Raw genomic sequence first — 14,037 nt, 5'->3', positions numbered from 1 at the left:
TCAACATAAGAACATCATCGATCCTTCAAGAAATCAAATGGTAATTTTACTTCCAAACTAGTTAGTTCCTCATCATCCTAAGTGCTAGTTCTTGCAACTCACCCAAGTGCTCATAATTATTGTTATATGACATTCTTTTCTTAGAATTATTGTTATTACATGGTTGGAATGAGAAATCATCTCTGCTACTTTGTACATCTTGCATGTTCATCATTCCATCATTCATGCTGCTGCTGCTGTGATCAATTGATGACTCAAGTGAACTCTGAGGAGATATAGGATTCATATTATAAAATGGATAATTCATTGGTTGTGTTCCACCAATATTATTATTATTATTATTATTCCCTGTCCACTGATTATTCTCTGTGTTCATGTTCTGTGACAGCTGAGATTTCACTTGCATCAACTGTGCCTGCAAGCATGCTACCTGCATCATTAAAAAAAATTAAACTTAAAAATCAAAAGAAGTAGTGCTAATATATAGTTAATTAATTCATTAAGGGGATAAATAGGAAGTTTATTAATTAATTGTCTAATGAACATTTAATATAGCCAGTCTCAATAAATTATATACTTTGACTGGCCCTTGAAGAATCAAAGAGCCTTAAGAAAATGACAGGAGTAGTGTGGTTAAATCACCTCAATGATCTTCCAATTTTCTGATATATATTAAAAAAAATTAAAAGGGGGAAGAAAAATAAAATAAAAATTTCAAGTTCTAAAAAAACTTTGATGAATGAGTGACTATTGAAAGTGATGATTGTAGTAAGCTCAATCAATGAATATCTCCAAGTGAATTTTGGTTTATGATAGAATTGATAAAATTAAGGTATTTAACTGTAATTTTAGTAATCTAATTGTTAGATTAAACATAAATTAAATAATTTTAAATTACAGTTTACAACTACAACATAAATTTTTTTGAAGTCTTTATGATAATAATATAAAAGATTTTGAGATCTTTACAACAATATTAGAATCATAATTTTGACAGTATTTTTTAGAAATATAATGATTCTCAAGGTAATTGTACAATCTTATATGTTTTCTTTTCTAAATAGCCATGTATATGTGACTCACATGACATGAAGAAAAAATATATAGATAAATGTGAAGTTTATATAATTAACTTGTGATGAGTAAGTATATATGAATAGTAACATACCTGTTGTTGTAAGGCAAAAATGTGTGAGACACAACCATAAACAGGGTCTCTAATACGAGCTTGAGCCTCATAAGCAATAGTGACAACAGCTTCACAACGTTCATGAGCTGGTATATGCAAAAGTAACTTTGAAACATTGCTAGCACCAAATACTTTATGTATGGCTGCAAATCTTGCAGGTCCTTGTTCTGAGCAAAAGTAAGGTGCAAAAATGCAGTCAGATGCACATTTTCTTCTTAGGAATTTGCATGCTCCACAAGGTGAACCACTTCCACTTGTAGAATTAGCCATATTACAAATCAATAATAATAATATTAAGTTATTAGGTGGAGAAAGGGGGTGTGAAAAGAAAGAAATTGTTGAGAAGAAGAGAATAAAATTTTTAGGCACACGGACACACTAGGAAATGGTGCATAAGATAAATAAAATTTGAGGAGTTTATGGGAAGATGGAAGTGGGACAGAGGGAATAAGAGGCATAAAGGGTCTTATAAAAAACATGAAAGGGGAGACATGGAAGGGTCATGTGTAGGGTTCAAGGGAGACATTTCTTTATGGCAGGTGCAATTAAAGACTTGTTTTTCTATTGGGGTTTACTACTTGTTATTGATGCCTTTTCTTAAATTAATGTTAATTCGTGTTTCTTGGGATACTAAATCAAAAATAAATTTTATTAAATTTCATGTATACACCAGTTTAATTTACTAAATTATATTTATTTAGTATAAAAAACTTAACTATTAATATTAAATATTTTAAATTAAATAAATAGTGTATTCAAAATAATAACATTAAATAAGTCAAAAATAAAAATTGAGAGTATTAAATATTTTCTGAAATTAAATAATTGCCGGTGAGCAATTAAAAAATATTTAATAATAATATATTAAATATACTTTAAATAGTCTTAGTGTCAAGTTAAAGTCTGTGTAAAATAAAAAGAAATATTAATTTTATACATCTAAAAATATAAATATTATATTAAAAAGTATAATAATAATTGTGCATTTAAATTTTGAAATTTTTATTTTTTAATATAAAATTTATAATTTTGTATCTTTAATCATAGCTCTTATTTCACTTTGTTAACATGACCATAAAATAAACAAATGATTAATTAGATTGGTTGTTAGGAACATTAGAAGAGAAAAACGATCATTTAGAAGCTATTTCATCCATTTTAAACAAAATGTGACATTTAATCATTTTAAATAATATTATTGAATTACAAAATTTGATATCTTATGAAAAAATAAAACATAATTTTTATTAAATTTTATACCATATTGTATTTGTATCAATCTATGTATTACAATAATATTACTAAATTATTTTTATACAAATTAACAAAATTAAAAAATTAAAATAATTTTACTAAATTACGTTTCAAGTTTATGGATTGTGTTAAGTACTTTAATTAATCATTTTCATTAAAGTTTATGGATTGTGCTGATCAGTACTAAATGTGACAATGTTTTGGGTCCGATAGAGTAATAATTTGTTCTATTTTCGTACATGCGTGTAATTGTATGGTGTTGAAGGGTTGGCTTGGACTTTGTTTAGTTTAGTTTAATTTAATAATTGGATTTTTTTTTACATTAATTGAAATATTTAATCGCTTAATCAGTTGTTGTTTGTTTTATTTTTCCGCCGAACGCCGTACCTGGGAACTGCTGCAGTTTGTCGCTTCCTAATGCTGAATTACTCCGTTCACTGCCACCTGCCGGTAAACACTACCACCTACTACTTGTTATTCATTCATGTTCACTTCATTGGATCTTTCACTTCAATCTTAATCATTATCCTTGGAGTACTTTGTTTTGTTCACACTGTGTTATTATTATATTATTGGAGAAATATTAACAAGAGTTTTAATATGATCATATTATTGTTACTACTTCATCCGATTTGAAAAAAATTGTGAAAAATAGTTATTATGATTTATGAAAATCTTTTGTCAAAAAGGAATTATAAAAATCTAATTATTGTTTTTTGTTTAATTATAAAAAAATTATACCTTATCTAAAATATAATATGAATAAAAATGATAATTTTTTAAATAAATACATCAATTTTTTAACTGTTATTTTTATTTATATTGTATTTCAGACAAAGTATTCTTAAGAATATAATTCATTAAATTTGTTTTATAAAAATAAATAAAAAATTATAATAAAATTAATCTAAATTAATTAAAGAAAATGTTAATGAGTGTAAGAAAAACATCATTACAAAAAAAGTAAGTTTTTATCTAAAATTATGTATTTAAAATATTGAAAATTTATATAATTAAATTCTTTTTATAAATAATTACCTTAAAAAATATCTTTAGGACATTCGTTATCAAAAGTCATTAATCTAAATATATTTTAAGAATGCCATTATTAAATTGAACAAAATTAGTTGAGTTTTATTTTTGTTTTGAACTATTAGAGTTGGGATTTTGTTGTTTTATGTTGATGAATTGTTAAAGGAGTACAAAAATTCTTAAAATATAGTGAGATATGTGAATAATTAAAAAGAAAATGTTCTAGAATTGTTTATAATAATGAAAAAATACATGAGAATAAAGGATTGAGATTGAGGACCAAAGTCGCTAGCTTCAATTTTTATGTTTTACGAAAAGCGGTATTGATAAATATCCAAACACTAATTAAGTTGTTATTTCCTGACATTTTGTACTTTGCACAACCCATAAACTTTAATGAAATTTATGTATATGTAAAAATAAATCGTTAAAAAGTTATGGTCTTTCTATAATTTCCAAGTCTCTAGTAATTAAGTCTATTCATTACAAAAAAGAAACCATAATTAGGTAATGGATTTGGACTCTTTTTTTTTACAAAGATTTGGACTCCTCTAGTTTTTACTGCAATATTGTATTTGCCTTCTTTTTCTTCGGTTTCAAGAAAGTCCTAAACAGTTGTGTGTCACTAAGCTTACAACTTCATTCCACTAATGAATGCCCTTCCCCTTTCTTGTATTATGGCTTCTACTATTCCAACAGAACATTCTCACATTTGTTTTACTGTCGGCTAGTACTGAAATAGACATTTTTACTAATTATATTTTACCAATAACAAAACATTACAGAGAATTTCTCTTGCTTATCATTGCTCAATCTCTTGCATAGCTTTTACGTGACATTTGGGCAAGTTAATGATGGCTTATGGTAACTTTCTTGTGCTTTCCTCGTCACGGAGACAGAGAGGAAAAAGGCTTAAGAAAAAAACAAGCTAGCTATTATTAAATTTTACTATAGGGGCATTGGTATAATTAAATTTTCCTTCTTTTTGTATAAAATTAAAATATTTATACAATTGTAGAAATTAATCTCTTAAATTAAATAGGACCACTTGGTTGACAACTCTCCTCAAAAATTTGTCCGCGACTAATTTACATGCTGAAATTAATAAACTCCAAACCTCTAGTTAAATTATAAAAGATTTGAACTATTACATCCAAACACTTTTAAACTAAACTATTTACGTTTTTATAAAATGAAAAAACAATACATGCAAGCAAAATCTACTGTTAATTTGTCATTTTTCTTTATCAAACTCGTGAGTGCATCATATTCATATTTTGAATGCAGTTTTGTTTATTCATGCAGAAACATGTACTTCTAGATTCGCAACTATAAGATATTTAAAGTCGTTATCAGAATCTTAAATCAAATCTGCATTATTTGGAAGAGAAATAACTCTTGTTACATCACTTAATTGATTGAGTCACGCTCAATATACCCGATTTGTAAATAAATGGTTTAATATTACACATGACCACCCTCCCAATTCTCAAACCTGCCATTATGAGTTAGAAAGTCAAAATACTTCAATTAGATTCAGATGAAATACCATCAGAAAACACCAAAACAAACAATAAATAAGTTTCCAACGGGCTATTCATCACACCAAAGACCAGCTGTATTTGGTAGGTTGCATTAGCTAGTACAAAGTGATGTAAGATGAGCCCCTAAGCAGCAGAGACACACATATGACTCATGCATCATACAAAGCAGAAAAATTGAAACATGAAAGTTTGTTTGTCATACTTATAACTTAAAGAAATGTCTGTTTGTATCAAAGAAGAGTCCCCTATATAGCTAAGAGCCACCTGAATTCAAAAGTTCTTGCCACCATATAGCTCCAAAAACTGATTGAGTCATGTAGTCCAACATTTATTTATGCATTGGTTAACATCACCTTTCAAGTGACACACATGCAGATCACATAATATCTTGTGCAATAAAATAAGTCTCCACAACAACCATAATAGCTCCATTAGCTACATATTCGTTCTTAGATATTTGGCCTGCCAAGTTACTGCGTGTATAGTATAAAAACTTTTGGTTAACACCCTCTTCCCTCAGGAAGGAAGGCAGCTCTTCTGCTATTTATGCATGCTACTTAAAAATGAGTATATTAGGGTAATATAAAAAGCCTCATCTGTGTTTTTTAGAAAGTAAACACACCTAGATTGATGCAAGTTGAAATGCAATATGGAAAGGGAAGAAGTTGATAACAAGTTTGATATTAAACTGGTGGTTCTATGTATACACAACTAGATCTGGCATGAGATTTCTGCTCTAAGAGACGAGCTTCAACTAGATCCCTGCACTAACAAACCCCCAAAACAAACAATGAAAGATCTCCAGTCAACTCAAAATGAGACCTTATCAAGAGAATTTACAAGAATTCCACATGGAGTATGTACAAGTCCTGGTAAAAAAAACTGCTTCATACAGATGATACCCCAAAACAGCACACCTCTAGTTCCAACCCTCATTTCTTGTGATGGAACCTCACCTTTAACAAGAATTGCAGTTTAACCTGCACAAAAAGTCCACATTCAGTCAAATGCATGTGCTTACTAACAAAAAAATGAAGTACTGTATATCAGTTGTGTAATGTTTCCAATAATAAAAATTGTATATAATCAAATAAAAGTTTGCCTTTCATTAAAGATATAAAAAAAGCTTTTTATATAAGCTTTTGAAGAAAATTAGAAGTTTTAAAAATTGTTAGCATGTTTGTTAGAAGTTTCAATAACTGTAACCAAACAATAATCGATTGGTGCTTCACATAAATTTTCTGAAAGAAGTAATTACTGTATTTTAATCTTAGACAAGAAAGCTCTAAATATATCAATGTAGCAAATTGATAACTGCCATGGCAGTAGAAATTTTGCTCACTTCCATTTCATTGCAGTTTAAACTAAATTATCCTAGCTTGCTTTATTCTAATGACAAGGCAAAAATACAACAGCCAAGCTTGAAACTTACTTGAGCAGTATTATAGACAATAAACTCATTGTACATGAGCTCAGATGCCTTGACATTTGATGACACTGGTTTCCCACAAGGAACAACGACATCACCTCTCCACTTTACATATTCCGATTCAAGGGGCATTTTTTTGCCCAATCCTTTTGTAGAATGCTTTCCTTCTGGAGGTTTATCCATATACTATTTGACAATGGAAAAAGAAAATCAATATGAAAATACATATTCTTGCTAATCCATTTGGAAGGAATTTAGTATCAAATGCAACATTGTTGCGCATTTAGAAAGCATGTGGACTTATAAACAGTCAACCACATACCCATATAACCTGATAGGCATAACTTCAATTAAACCCAACTGACCTTAGCTTTTTTGAGCTCATAGACATTTCCAAGAGCAACTTCACTCAAAAGCATTAGACCAACAGGATTTTTCTTATCAGTGTAGCAATACTGAGCACTCTTGCTGACCAGGTCAGCAAAGTAAATCCCTTTGCCAAACTGCAGGCAATGTATTAAGATTTTAGTATTGCTACGAAAAGGTAAAGACGTGCACGAAAACATCAACATTAAAAAGAAGTGATAGACAGAACCATATAGCCAGTTGCAGGAGCTTCAGGAGGTGCAATTCTGAGTCCTTGGTTAAGAATGCCCACAAAGTTTGTCAACCTAGAACCTAAAGTATAGAACATTGTCATTATAGGAGTCTTACTCAGATTTACATACATTTTCATTTACAGTTGAAGTATGCACATCACCGCAAAAGAGTCATACTAATTATTGTAATTCACCACCGAAACTGATGTTTTGTTAGAGAGAAGAAAGATTTATCAACCTAAAAGTTTCATTCTATAGAACACCTCTGGTCTAGAATTATCTTACAATTCCTGCGGAGTAATCAGATAAATGAGAAGAACTTCATGAGGGGCATTCACAGGGCATTTAAATCGTGTTTAGAAATTTGTCCTTTCTTTCCAATTCTCCAATTGATTTTATTACATGATAGGAGGATATTTCACAAAAGCAAACATACAATTGAACTAATAGCTAGCAGCACCACAACTTACCATGCCATAAGAGCATTCTGTTACCAAGTTTGTCCCTATAAGGTGCAAACTTATCAAATTCTCCTTCTCTTTCAAGTGAAAAAACTTCTTCTAGCTCAAGACTCCAGTCCTGTGTAGATGGATTACAAATATTGTAGGAAGTTGTACTTTGTAAGGAATGAGAGCTCAGACCAGAAATATGAAGACACAAATACACATTAGTTAACCAAGTATAGACATACCACATGTGTTGGGGCATGAGTAGTATGTAGATACTTCTCAACTAATCGAAAATCTTCACTGTCATGAGGAAGTGGAGATATACCACAATGGAGCTTCTTATAATTATCATCAATGGAGTCGTCATTGTTGGCATCAAATCCAACTAATCTTGAGGCTATTTCAATGTCTTGAAGGGCTTCTAACATTTTCACCTACCAAAAAAGCAGGACCATTATTCAAATTGTGACAAAAGGGACGCAGAATCTCATATGCATCAAGCCATTTGCAAAACCACAGTCCATATAGAATTAGATAATTTATCATCATTAATATTCATATTATTTACACTCCAATTTCATTGAAAAGGCCAAAAAAATTCTCATGTCTTGCATTACTACTACAATTTGAATGGTCCCAGCCTTTAGAAATTTAATAAATAACCCACTTCAAATTGCAATGAAACAAACTCAAATAATCATTTTCATGTCCAGTATATATTCTTCATTAGTTGTATTCAAATATGAAATAATTTCAATATTTGAGTTTTACACTTCAACGAGCCAAAAATATGTACTTCGTTCAATCATGGTTGCAAGCTGAAAACTAATGTTAAAGCATCAATCTAATATAATGATTCATTACTAAACCTAACATGATATATATAAATAAAAAGGTAATACAAACCTTTGACTTAAAATCATCCTCGTCCCTAATAATATGTGGATGAATGGAAGGGATCATAGTGAAGAACCGATTACTGGCATCAATAAGCAAGCTTTCCCTGGCTGATGGATCAGGATTGCTAATTTTAAAAAGATTTTGAATATCTGTTAATGCTTCAAACCCTGGGATGAGAAAGCAGACATCACTTTAATACACAATATAGGATTGCTTGACACTGCCAATGAAAGAAAATGAGAAACTACCTTACTCGTAAAAAGTTATAAAATAATAATTGTGTCAACATACCCTTTTGTATATTACTTTTGCTCAGTTTCCCAAGTGGCATTTCGGACATATTGATCTCAAATTCCATCATGGCAGCTCTACAAAATTCAAGATTTAGTATTGCAAATATTGATCTCAAACTCCATCATGGCAGCTCTACAAAACTCAAGATGTAGTATTGCAACACATATATTCTAATAAATTGACAAGGCATTTGACTATAACCTGTATGTTTCCACATTAAAGAGAATCTTCATCAATTCTATTAATGGAGGGGGTAGTTTGCTATCTGCATTATTTTTATTCTTTTTTGAGACTTGTTTGTTAACTCCATAATCCTACATAAGAAAAGCAAATGTTTCAAACTTCAGTTGAATATTGATCTGATATGTGAAAATGATATTCATCAAACAAATGATTTAAAGACTAGAAATAGTACAATTTCCAAGGGGAAGAATCTTCCAGGTTGCTTCTGAATAGTCTTTTGTTCCCATGCCTCCCAAGGGTTTCCAGTTTTCTCAAAGAATAGTCGTTTGAATTCTCTTATTGCGTCAGATTTTGACATTTCCTCCAGTTTGAATCCTCCAATCTTCTCATTTCCCACTCGACCCCATTTTCGAAACACATAACAATCTGACCCTTTATCTTCTTCAATTATTTGAAGGATGTAGTAGCTTGAATTGGGAAACAAAAGTTAGAAGATTATGACAGAGACCCAGTTTTGTCCTGGGGGTGTATTTTCAATAATCTCAAAAAAGAAAGTGATGCAAGAGAATTCAATGGGCTATTAGGCCCATCTGCCCCAGACCCCCAGTGCTCCCATTCATCACCATGACAGTAAATAGCTGCAGTGGCTGCATAATTACTGCTCTGATTCCATTATCAAAATATTAAAGAATTCACCAACTAAGTAAATTTTAAACGTAATCTTAATCCAAGTTGTTACAATAATAGTGCAGTTTTTGTTGTAGCGGATGATAGTTTCTACATTTGTGCTCTCTTGTCATTTGTATAGCTGTAGATTAGTCCGTTAGTTGGCTAGTGACAGATAACATAATTTCATTACTCAGCAGTTAGTTAGGAAGGCATTTATGCCCCTCTAAATAGTTTCACATACTCTCTCAATAGTACCAGCATAACATTCAAAGTTACAGAATTTCAAGCTTTCAGAATTCTCTCTTCAATTTTTCTCCCTTTCTTTAATTTCTTGTCAAAAGAACTTAAAACATGCTATCATGAACTTCACTATAATTTAGCGCCAATGATTCAAAGTGAACAAGGTTTTAGGGCATGACATTTTTTACAGCAACAAGTCCATTGTAGCTGTTAAAAAACATTATAAAAAAATAAAATAAAAACTTCCATCAATCACACTTTTGCAACTTTTCTTGCTGAAAAGAACCAGAACCATATGTCAAAATAATCCCAAACCAAACCTAGCCTGTTAAGCCAATCAATGACCCAAAATATGAACATTTGTAGTAAGCATCAACAAAATTCATAATATAAAAAATTATGTTGAAGGGCTGAAAAAGAAAGCTAAAATGGAATGAACCAACCTGTTAACACCAGTAGACAAATCAGACATATTCAAAGTTGTATTATATATGCTTTTCCCTTCCTCTAGTATGTGGCCAGAATCCTGTAGGCCAGAAGCATCATGAACGGCACTGTGCCCCTTCACTTTGATGGTGACCATACTAGAAGCCTCACCAATCATTTCAACTTTGTACATATCAAATGGAAGTTTTTTCTTTCTTTCCATACAGTCAACCAAATAGTCCTCTCTGACTATTGGTATTTTCATCCTCCTATAGATGAAACAATGCTTCCAAGTTAGTGATGATAAAAATAATCAAAGAAAAAAGAAATATCAGAGACTAGCATTTGAGTTTGCCAATACCTTGCTTTCCGCATCTCAGCTTCATCCTTAAGTGCTCCACTGACCACCAAGCAGTTAGTATCTGTAAGTTATCAGTTCAAGTAAAAGATTACAAAAGTCATAAGCATATATCTCTTATATTTTCAATTTTCATAAATTGGTCTGTGCGGCAAATACCTTTCTTCACTTTTGCATGAAGCACTCCACCCACACCATCAATCTTGCGTTTCCAGTCTTCCTGTAAAAGCACATTATAGAAGATGAATACTAACTACTATAAAGCTACATTATAAATGACAATTTCTCAAATGGTTTTGGAGGACTAAGGCTTTAATTTATAGATGCGAAGATATATAGATGCTAAAGAAAAAATGTAACGAATTTATACAAAGGAATCTTTAGGTAATCCAGAGATGGCAACTTTCAAATCTGCCAAACTTTCACTGTGCGATGATTGATGCTGGCCTGCAGAAATTTGACTTTCAGCAGAAGTCCTTGACGACGGCGGAGGCATTATCCTAATTGGTTTCTTCCCTTTTTGAGATTTGAACCACTGTAAACAATATGCAAAAACAAGTCACAACAACGTGATTTTGTTTTATGATGACTATTTTCTTTTTACAGACCTTTTTAAGGTACTGATTATCTGTTTCCTTTGGGATTCTCCACTTCCCTTCAGTACGTTTTGGTTCACAGGTAGAGTTTGAACATTTACTCCACTCAGAAATGAATCCAGTGCACCGGTACATTCCTCCAGAATAACGCAAAAAACCAGAACATAATGAGCAATGAGAAAGTCCTCCAAACATCATTCCATCAGCACTGAAATCACAATAGTAATTATCACAGTTGGGGAAATAAATCATATCTTGAAGTATAATATTTTCAAAACACATTACATAGAAAGCAGAATGGATCTGAGACTTCATCCGGAGTCCTGACAATTATATAGAAGCTAGAATTTCTTGCATTTAAATTATTCCTTTTAATGAATAAATCGTTATTTACGATGTATGGGTTATCCATTACAAATAATACTCCATACAAGTCATTGTGCACAACAGTGGACACCCAGCATATAAATAAACATAATCTATTGTTGGTAAAACCACTGGCATCTTAGAAGAAAGGGACAGTAACATAATGGATAAAATACTTTAATCTTTACAAAATATAGCGCTAGATGAAGCAAAGCTACTTAAAGATCAGCGTAGAAAAAGCATGAGTAGTTAAATTACCAGCGATCGCGCAAATCAAGCTCTGATCCAGTTGAATCTTGACCGTTGGTTTCCAGCATTTCACGCAACTCTGCTGTTGTCACGTGCTTTTTAAGATCATCCTTTAGATCCCAGAGTTCTTTGCTCTGGGCCTCCAGTCTTTTCTCAAGATCAGATGCCTCCCCCGAGTCATCAGCATTTTTCATGGCCGCTACCCTGCCCACAGACACATCTCCCTTGACCTTAGCAGCTTTTGACTTCTGCTCACCCTCAGCCTCTTTCCCCCGTTTTGTGCCACCTTTGGAAGAGGATTGTTTTGTTGATTCTTTAACCTCTTCAACCTCTACTTTTGTACCACTACCACCTGAGAGGAAAACGGTAAGAAGGTATCTACAGCGCTAAAACCAGGCTTTCTTAAACATATCAATCACCATACCTCCCTTATTAGTAGGACGGCCCTTCATAACCAAATCACTGAGAGCTGATTGATCAGAAGATGAGAGACTATTCCATCCAGACAAACTATCGACTTCAATTGATGGAGATAGTTCCAAGAGACACTTGGCATGGTGCCAAGCCAAACCCCTAGGACCTTGACCATCAGGCTTAGTAGATATGCGAACCTAAAAATCAAATTAAGAATAGTCACAGAGGAGAGATGATTCAAAACCAATAACACATGCATGGATCAATATGACCATTAATGACTAGGGAACATTCTGAATTCTGATATGCATCTGAATTCTGAATAAAATAGTAATCTCTGAATACATGGCAATCAATTTTAACAATATTAACATTGCAGAAATGAAGTTTAACGAGCATGAAGTAACTTGTTGCTATTGTAAGTTGAGTAACTTCCATGCAATAGAAAAATGAAATGCTGACATTAGAAGTTAATTTGAACATTTCCAGAATACTTTTGAACTTCTTTAACATTTTAAAGACTTTATATCATAGTTTAGAGGGAGGAAAATTATTTGGGTGCAAAATTTCTAATGCGAGGTCCCTGATAAGCACCTCCCCGAATTATATCTCCCACCTAATTAATAAACATAAAATGTGTACAAGAAGCCAGAAGGCTGTTATTTCTTTAGACATTATTACAACCACTCATCAAATTTCTGCCATGGCTGATTTTATGCCAGCTGCCATTGTATGCAACACCAATTATATCTGCCATACCATAAGCTGCAAAGCCATGTTTATATGGCGGATTTTTGGCTGGCCACCATAATCCACAATTAATCACATCATATAGACCTGAAGTAGAAGAATGGCTAAAATCTTATGAGATAAGCTTTATCGTCTACCCAAAACAGTTACGGAGCATAAATGATTGCAGAGCAGTGTTATCGATGGTGGAACATGTCGGAAAGCCAAACGTCCACCATATAAAGCCGCCATATCCACCATGGCGTCACCATCCTTCACAAATTATCCATGGAGGTTGTCAAAAAATCCACCATAGCCATATTTAACAACACTGTTTCAGAGTCGAAGAGCTTAGGAGAATTATGTTAAAATTACTACATATCCATGACACCATCCATAAAACATAGCCAAAAAATTTATAACAAACAACTTCCGGAAATTTATGAACTCGGTTGTTTTTCCACAAAACTTGCTTTCACTTGAATGATGAGATAGGCTAGCTGGAGAGGAATTTGACCATACAATATGGATATAAAGATGGAGAATGGAATGAGATAGCATAACAATTCTAGTACCATGTGACACGGCTTGTTCAAAGGCATAACATGCGATGGAATAGTAATTCCACAAGGTAAAAGATATAAGAAGCAAATATTTTAGCTACCATTGCAAAATTCTCAATATCAACATGAACTGCTAGATGTTAGAAACAAAAGTATAAACCACGCATCCCTATAGCTTCATCCCTTAAATCTACAATATCATCAAGAAATTACTAAATTTGAATATGTTACTTTTCATAAGTTAATCATGATAAACAAAATAAATTGAAGTCCAAAACAATCAACTTTCTATCTTAGACAAAATAAACATGTTTCTGATTATGACCTCATTTGCACACCCAAAAAAACACATCAGGTCCAATTAACAATACATACATGTTCTAACAAGTTAGCCTTTGCAATACTATACAAACAGAAATATTAAAAGCCAACCTCTCCTTTGATAATTTTTTGACCACAAGGCTTGCAAGTGGCACGTGAAGTTTGTGAAACCTCAATACCATATTCAACATTTTTGCCAGCATTCGACTTTGCAGGGGTGTTCGACTTTGTTG

General features: G+C 32.1%; 2 protein-coding genes across 2 annotated transcripts in view; both read right to left on the bottom strand.

Annotated features, from left to right (window-relative positions):
* Positions 1–1,644, bottom strand: LOC101510680 (LOB domain-containing protein 16). The gene is made up of 2 exons (XM_004493706.4): positions 1,169–1,644; positions 1–430 (listed from the first exon to the last, which is right to left on the bottom strand). The coding sequence occupies exons 1-2, from the start codon at positions 1,457–1,459 to the stop codon at positions 62–64; spliced, it is 660 nt and encodes a 219-aa protein (XP_004493763.1). The 5' UTR covers positions 1,460–1,644; the 3' UTR covers positions 1–61.
* Positions 1,645–5,671: 4,027 nt separating this feature from the next.
* LOC101510349 (poly [ADP-ribose] polymerase 1) overlaps positions 5,672–14,037 on the bottom strand; it is a 9,348-nt gene continuing 982 nt past the window's right edge. The window contains exons 4-21 of the mRNA XM_012713937.3: positions 13,916–14,027; positions 12,202–12,388; positions 11,787–12,129; positions 11,175–11,370; positions 10,937–11,101; positions 10,726–10,786; positions 10,570–10,630; positions 10,226–10,477; positions 9,106–9,340; positions 8,892–9,004; positions 8,688–8,764; positions 8,403–8,563; positions 7,739–7,930; positions 7,518–7,626; positions 7,044–7,126; positions 6,814–6,951; positions 6,452–6,634; positions 5,672–5,999 (exon numbers count right to left, since the gene is read on the bottom strand). Coding sequence (XP_012569391.1) covers positions 5,952–5,999; positions 6,452–6,634; positions 6,814–6,951; positions 7,044–7,126; positions 7,518–7,626; positions 7,739–7,930; positions 8,403–8,563; positions 8,688–8,764; positions 8,892–9,004; positions 9,106–9,340; positions 10,226–10,477; positions 10,570–10,630; positions 10,726–10,786; positions 10,937–11,101; positions 11,175–11,370; positions 11,787–12,129; positions 12,202–12,388; positions 13,916–14,027 — 2,716 coding nt within the window. The 3' untranslated portion in view covers positions 5,672–5,951. The remainder of the gene's footprint in view (positions 6,000–6,451; positions 6,635–6,813; positions 6,952–7,043; positions 7,127–7,517; positions 7,627–7,738; positions 7,931–8,402; positions 8,564–8,687; positions 8,765–8,891; positions 9,005–9,105; positions 9,341–10,225; positions 10,478–10,569; positions 10,631–10,725; positions 10,787–10,936; positions 11,102–11,174; positions 11,371–11,786; positions 12,130–12,201; positions 12,389–13,915; positions 14,028–14,037) is intronic.

This window comes from Cicer arietinum, chromosome 3 (genome assembly GCF_000331145.2).
Source record: "Cicer arietinum cultivar CDC Frontier isolate Library 1 chromosome 3, Cicar.CDCFrontier_v2.0, whole genome shotgun sequence".
In the NCBI taxonomy this organism is placed as follows: domain Eukaryota; kingdom Viridiplantae; phylum Streptophyta; class Magnoliopsida; order Fabales; family Fabaceae; genus Cicer; species Cicer arietinum.
Note: the sequence above shows the minus strand (reverse complement) of the source record. Positions and strands in the feature narration are given on the sequence as shown.

Bases quoted from the DNA above. Each gene is read 5' to 3' on its own strand.
- LOC101510680 (XM_004493706.4), bottom strand. From the start codon at position 1,459: ATGGCTAATTCTACAAGTGGAAGTGGTTCACCTTGTGGAGCATGCAAA. The intron at 431-1,168 runs GTATGTTACTAT...TTAATGATGCAG, and splicing joins TTTTTGCCTTACAACAACAG to GTAGCATGCTTGCAGGCACA.